This window comes from Alnus glutinosa, chromosome 7 (genome assembly GCF_958979055.1).
Source record: "Alnus glutinosa chromosome 7, dhAlnGlut1.1, whole genome shotgun sequence".
Classification (NCBI taxonomy): Eukaryota; Viridiplantae; Streptophyta; class Magnoliopsida; order Fagales; family Betulaceae; genus Alnus; species Alnus glutinosa.
Window position 1 is genome coordinate 9399764 of NC_084892.1, and position 7468 is coordinate 9407231.

The window sequence follows — 7468 nt, forward strand, 5'->3', positions numbered from 1 at the left end:
TTATGCCTGCTAAGAGCACTCTCTTTCCTCTTCGTCTATGTCAAACAATGTATCAGCGGTATTCCGAACGTGCCCTGCCAACCTTATCTTCCTCGGAAATGTCTTCCCACATCATTTCTGTTTCCACTACTTCAGGACGTGGTCTCCATTCTCCAACGATCAAGTTATGGTTTTTCCCATCTATCTCAGTCAGGTGGTTGCCTGGCGATTTCTCAACTCCTTTCTCCATCATAACGAACTTTTCCCAATTGTTTGCTAGTGCATCTATGTTTGAGAGTAGCACATAATATCCTTCATTATTGATATATAGTGCAATCAAAGATGCATTAAAACAGAAACAAATTGTAAAGAGAATGCATTTATATTCTAAAACAATGATTAAAGTACAATGATGTCAATTAAAAAATCAAAGTCAAAATTGTTTGAATTGTTCATCTCTCAGAAAGATGGAAGCATGTACTCCAAAAACTATGCTGCCCCATTCCAGAGTATTTCTCTGGTTTGCTCATTCTGCTGTGGCCATTATTTGTCTGTCTAGAAAGAGAACTTGAAAGCACCCACCTTAGAATCCGCCACTGAATCCCAGAAGGAAAGTTTCTTCTGCTGCGCCTTTTTCTCCTCTGCTTTCTGCACCAACTCGTCTATAGTTCCAGGGAGAGAAGTTTCAATAGCATTCTTAAACTTGTCATACAAATTCACCCGGTCTCTTGTTCCGGATACCAGAGTGTGCGCATTTGGCCTTCTAAGAAAATCCAAAACATTCAACAAATTTCTCCTGCAACGTATAAACCCTATATCAATAATTTTATTTTTAGATTTTGTTCCAAAACACTGGATGTTGCAGAATAGGCATACATAATAACGTCATATGGAAAAGTATACTTCTTATTTTGAAATAACTGAGTAAATGTCATTAAACCGCCGGTAAGCTTCTTCTTTTTTCTGACCAAATGGCTCAAACAAATTTTCCGGTGGTGAAGCCAAGTTTCAAATGTAGTAGTAAAGATATGGTCGTTGCTGCATTTTGAAATAATCAGAAAAGATTTACATGGACAATAAGATAAAATTACTTCTTATTTTATTTTCTGTTTGCATAGTATATGTTGCTAGTTAAATACGCAAATTCTTTCGACAGAAGAAAAACAAAATCAAGAAGAAAAAGTAGTATGATGTAAGACAGATTTAGGAAACCTGTATATATGTACTTGTGGCGGGCTTAGGGTTACGAGAATTTGTGAATCTGGAGCCTAGGATTTTAGATGAAAGGGCTAGTGTTTGTAGATTGAACTATGGGTTGAAAAGATTAGATTTTGATAGATAAACTTTTTTTTATAAGGCTGACCTAGAAAGAAATGGAAAACTAAGAAAACAACAAGCTGGAATTATCTGGCAGCAGTAAAGATTGTACTTAGAGGGATGTATAGAGGAGCGATTTGCAGTCTAAAGGATCAAAAAAATTAAGGGTTTTAAGGTTTTAACAGGTATAGAAGGAGGACTCTGGTTTGGAACTTCTATTTTGAATTTTTGACTAATAAAGAACCTCTTAATTGGACTAGACCAAAGGCCATACATACAAGTCCATAAACTAAATAAGACTCACTTATTACTAAAATTAAAACCTAAGGCAGAAATCACAGAATTATAAAAATACTCTAGAATGTAGACAAAACACATAAAAAATACGATAAAATATTATTCACCTAATTAAATACCATGGACACTAGTTCTTCGATTAAAACGGCTTCTTGCTTGAATTTGCCTTAGTCGTAGGTTTCCAAAAAGGATTAGGTCTGAATATGCTATAGTGGCGGCATGATAGTATACCTAAGGCACTAATGATCAAGCCTAGAGCCTTGCTGATGTAAAAGTAAGGCCTAATCTCTGACCATTTCTTCAATGCCATATTCTAATCCATCAGTAACATAAAATGTGAATATGACACCTTATGTTACCCCATGGGTTTGGATGAATGCCAGGAAGTCATGCTAGGGGAAGCTGGCCCTTGATCATTCCACTCCAAGCCAAATTCAACTTCATGCCCCTTTTCCGAAGGGGTGATTATGTAACATGTGCAAAATGTCCACTCAAATGTCTCTGTTTGTACCATCAACTTGATAAATGAATTTCAAGAGAAAAAAAGGACTTTTATTTTAAAAGGTTGTTCAAAAGGATCTACTAGATTTGAGGTGGGTAACGGTTCTAAGATTAGATTTTGGCATGATGTGTGGTGTGTGGATTAGACCCTTAAGGTAGATTTACTGGAGTTATTTAGTATTGCTCGCTTTAAGGATGCTTCTATGGCAGATCATTTATAGCTTTCTAATAACCCTCATCAGTGGAGCGTTAATTTTATTAGTGGTGCAAGGCTGCGTGGTGAATTTCTTTACTTCGTTCTTCAATCTGTTGCATTCCACTACATTGAGACTAGGTGGCAATGACAAGCTTTGTTAGGCTCCTTCCAAGAGAGGGTTGTTTGATGTCATATTGTTCAATAATGTCTTATTTCCCCACGATAGTACTCCTTTTCCTCAAATGAGTATTTGGAAAAATAAGGCTCTTTTGAGAGTGGCTTTCTTTGCTTGGCCAGCTACTTTAAGGAAGATCCTCACTACGGATAACTCAAGGAAGCGACATATCTCAATGGTAGATTGGTGTTGCATGTGCAAGAAGAGTGGAGAAATCATTGATAATTTTGTATTCCATTGCGAGATGGTTAGTTCTTTATGGAACACTATTTTTCGGTCATTTTGGGTTAAAGTGGGTCATGCCTCAACGAGTAGTGGATCTTTGCTTGTTAGAGAGGGCAATTTGGTAGTCTCAAAGTGTAACAGTGTGGAAGAAGATTCTGTCTTGCTTAATGTGTGTATTTGGAGAGAGAAAATGATCAAAGTTTTAAAGGTTGTGAGAGGACGGCGGTGGAATTAAAGGCTTTTTTCTTCAAAACCCTTTATCACTGGATGGTTGCCTATGATTGTTTTTGTATTTCTAGTTTTCAAGATTTTCTTGATTTTTTCCTCTCTTTTTTTTTTGACAGGTAATAAACAAAATAGTATTAAAAAAGCATAAAAGGCGCCCCTAAGCATACATGAAGTATACAAAAATGACACCACAACAAAAGAAAAACAACAACAAAGGAAGAACACCCAAAAAACCCAAAAGATAGAAGAAATGCTACATCAAACCCCCAACTTCTTGCCTTTAACCCGGCTAGAACCCACACCCCTAGCATTGAAATTAATTGAACATTCTAGATTCTTGATCTCTCTTTTCCCCTTTTTTCTTTTTATCTCCTTATCCTTCTTAGGAGGGGAATCAGAGTCATAGCGCTGATCCTCAATCAAAGTCAAAAAATCCAGAAAACCCTTCTGATCAGATCCTACGAACGAAACCCCCATCGTGTGAAAACACGACCTACTATCTTTCACTACCCTGGGGTAAACAACAACACTTTCCTTCGGACCAACCCCCTTAGAAGATTCCCCCACCTCAAAGAACCCAGACGACAAACTAGGTAGCTGGGGGCACCCATACACAGAGGAGAACGGCCTTGGCCACGGAGGAAACAAAACCCATTGAAAAGGGGGAATGGAAGCCGAAACCCCGGGAGGACCTCCAAACTTCCCAAAATGAGGATCCCCACCAAAAATCCTTACCAAGGCAGGGGCATCCGAATGCACCACTGCCTGCCGAAGGAGAAATCCTGAAGGATCACTAGAAACAACGCCAACGGAAGCATGCCCAACACCGCCTGACGAGGCACCAAGCTCACCAAATTGAAATTCCTCAACGCCCGACCTCACCAAGACAGAGCCAACCGACGAAAGAACCACTGCCTGCCGAAAGATGAGCCTTGAACCAGAAAAACTTAAAACCAAAGAAGACCGCACCCCAGAAGGAAGATCACTCAGAAGCACTGGAGGAAGCAACACCAGTGCCGGAAGGGGGGGAAGAACGGTAGCCTGCTTGACAGACTTGACCACTGGAACGAGCTGCCAATCACTGGAACCACCCCTTGAATGTGATAGACCTAGATCCACCCCAGAATCTGCCGCCGACGTCACGTCTGGCCGAAGAGCGCTCCCAAGGACCTCCGTCGAACGTTGAAGACACCCCGGACCCGATCCCCGGCCCGAAATCACACCAGAAACTGAAGACAGCTTATAGCCCGAAATAGCGTCCAACTTGGCATTGGGCTTAATCACTTTAGCCCCAGCCCGAAACCCTTTAAAAACAGACTTAACCCTCTTAAGCACCCGGCCCGCCACAAAACCCACCCTACGTTTAAACCCAAACAAAGACTTATTGTATACTTCCTTTGTATTTTAGTTTGTGCCCTTTTGCGTTTTAACAAAATTTCGATTACTTGTAAAGAAAAAAAGGATCTACTATTCCATAATTCCATCAACTATTCTGCTTTTTCCCGGGTGCTTGGGTTCACATACGGACATTATAACGTTAGATGAAAAAATGTTTGGGATGGTTGTTCAACTAGAAACAAGACCACTTAGCAGACTCTTGATGTGAACAGGCAAGAACCATCTTTGTTTCCTTGATACCATGAGTTGATTCCAACAAATTCCCCACCACTCTATCATATTCATTTAGACCAGTAAAGCATTCCTACTTTCTGTCACTTGCTAGACCCATATGTACAACAACAGCATTACATAGCAATGCTTAAGAAATTGACCCAATTAATGGGGCAAAGTGACTAAAAGTTGCTGTGGCTCTTGAACAGACAGTCATAAGAAGCATTTTAAGTTATCAAATTTCACAAGCAAACTATTGTGAAGTCAATCTTAAATGAGGTACTGAAGGCCACTTGTTAATGATGTAGAAACCTAGTTCACCACATTTGACTATTAATAATGGCATTCTCTACAAAAACAATGAATGAAATTTTAAACCATGAAACAAATAAATATTACAAGGACCATACCTGCTAGCATAATTCTGTGTAATGGCAATGGATTCCTCCAGGTTGATCACCAAATGCCACCATCCATTAGGCACAAAGATCACCTCTCCAGCTTTACAGATGCACTCAATAGGTTTCTTTTTCCAAGTTTTAGTTGTCATATAGAAGTTCATGAACCACTCAATGATTGAAACAGGACATGCCACCTCTGCACCATCCGGGCTTGGATGGACCCCGGGGGGAATTAGATCAGGAGGAAATAAGACCCACTTCTTGGACCCCTTGATCACTGCATTCCAGGCTGACGTCGAGTTAGGATCAATGTGGAACGATGAACCAGACCCAGCTGGTCCAATTATAATCCACCTATAATCTGGCCTCTCATAGCCCAAAACACTAAACAAATCCTCCTGAAAGTACATTGGAACTTCATATTCCAAACCCAACTTTGGAACTTTTTCTGCAAATTTTGGGTCAAACAAATATAATGGCCTTTCCTCCCTAGCCTGATCTGAGTACCTAAAGTACTCCTCAAGCTTCATCTCCACTGGACCAACCGAAAACCGAACATCACCACACAACTGAACCAAATAATCTCTATCCCATTTTTCGTATGCAACCCAATTATCCATACACCCTTCCAACAACACCGGCTTATTTGGTTCCTCAAAGTTCAAAACGAATTCATCAACTGAAATGCCCTTCCTTCGTATTATATTATCCCTTTCAAGCCACTCAGGTTTCATTTCAAGATTAGCACAGAGCCAACTCTGAAAAAGATAATCAGAATAAAAATCCCTCACTCTCAAACCCGAAACACCAGTACTCGAAACATCGAATGAAGGGTAATGAGCAACAATATAAGTAAATTTCCAAGACCCATTATACAAAAACCCATTATTTACACTTTCCAGTACGAGGTTCCTCCAGAGTGGTTCATGGTTAGCGAAAACACAGAAAGATTTGCTAACAGTGGCCAAGACCCCCAAGTGGGAAGCACCCAGAAGCCCAAGAATATCAAGAACGAGCTCATCAGTAAGGGTTTGGAGGTTACCTAGGCCAGTATTTCTGGAGTTGACGGAACCTGGATTGAGATAGAGATTTCCCAGTGGCTGAACCCCATGAGTGTGTGAAGGAGCAGCCGATGTCTTCAGGCTGAAACCTAATTCCGTATCTTCTTCTTCTTCTTCCTCATACTCTTCTTTGTGTGGTGATTCTTGTTTTTTGGAAATGGAGTTTCGTGTTTTGGAAACAGTTCTTTTTGTGGTCTTGTTTCTGGTATTTTTACTTTTGTTCTTCTTTCTCTTCATGGTTTGGTACAGCGTGCTCCTGCAGCCGAGCATTGTTAGACGACGCTTTGTGCAGCGTTGAAGCGGAGGCCGGAGAGTTTTATCGTTGAGTATATAGGGTTAATAGCACAGAGAATAAGCCGTTTCGTTAGCGTTTCGAGGTAAGATTCATTTCATAATATTCACCTCTTTTTTTTCTTTTTTCTTTTTTCTTCTAAAAGCCCAGACTGAACGTGATTAGGCTCGGCCACGACGTGCTGTTAAGATAACTTTTTCGTTTTGTACTATAAAAAACAATTAAATCCGGCGGCGGTGGTTTAAGAAATGGTGAATTTCTTCTAGATTTTTTTTTAGGATCAATCTATTGTGGAGTCTTTATAGTTCTAGTAATTATTTTTTTAATTAAAAATTGTTTAATTGTTTTATTATATCAATTTTAATTATCTTAAAAAATATTAAATTTTTATCAAATTGGATCTAGTCTATTAAACAGGACCCGAGCCCAACGGCCCCGACCCTAAAAGCAAAGATGAAAAAGCTTCGCCTCGACTTGTGTAGTTTCACATTATTGAAATTAAAACAGCCCAATTCTACGTTCTTCCGCTTCAATGGGATTTATAGGATTTATAAACAATAAAAAGTTTGCTTAGCTAGCTCCTAGCCCCCTTTCTCGTTCCCTATATTTTTTTTGAAATGTCCATCCAAGAGAAGGAATGAGAGATTCGAACTAATGATCGTCGTTTCATGAGGCGTAGTCCTCAGCCGATTGAGCTACTCCTTGGAGCCTCGCTCCCTATATTTAAAGCAGAAAAGATGCAACTAAAATTATAAACCTTTTTTTTTTTTTAATTCCAATATGGAGAAAGGGGAAGGGGATCAAACTATAAACTAACTGGACCACAACGGAAATGGCAGTAAAACACAAACACAAACAAGTAACAGTAGACAATAGTAATCATCTATGATTCTAGAAGAACCATAAATGAGTCGGGCCTTTTCTGGGGCCGCATAAGGCGGTTTTAAATGGCAAAAGAGCTTTAAGAGCTCCAACCAGTAAAAGCAAACACCACCGTGAGATGGTAGTTGCTGAGAAAACACTGCCAAAGACTAGAGAGGATCTGTTGCTAAGAATGAAACCCAATTACAATAGCCTTCACAAACAGAACAGAAATCAAAAGAACTAAAATTATAGACTTTGAATATTATTGATGTGCCAGAATATTAAGTTGGAAAGTCATCAAATGAATCCTGTATATATTGA

The 7468-nt window shown here is 39.5% G+C and overlaps 1 protein-coding gene across 1 annotated transcript; it reads right to left on the minus strand.

Moving 5' to 3' along the window:
• Window positions 1-322: 322 nt before the first annotated feature.
• LOC133872179 (arginine-specific demethylase JMJ22) lies at window positions 323-6434 on the minus strand. Its single transcript, XM_062309617.1, has 2 exons — window positions 4940-6434; window positions 323-775 (listed from the first exon to the last, which is right to left on the minus strand). The coding sequence occupies exons 1-2, from the start codon at window positions 6259-6261 to the stop codon at window positions 535-537; spliced, it is 1563 nt and encodes a 520-aa protein (XP_062165601.1). The 5' UTR covers window positions 6262-6434; the 3' UTR covers window positions 323-534.
• Window positions 6435-7468: the final 1034 nt, after the last annotated feature.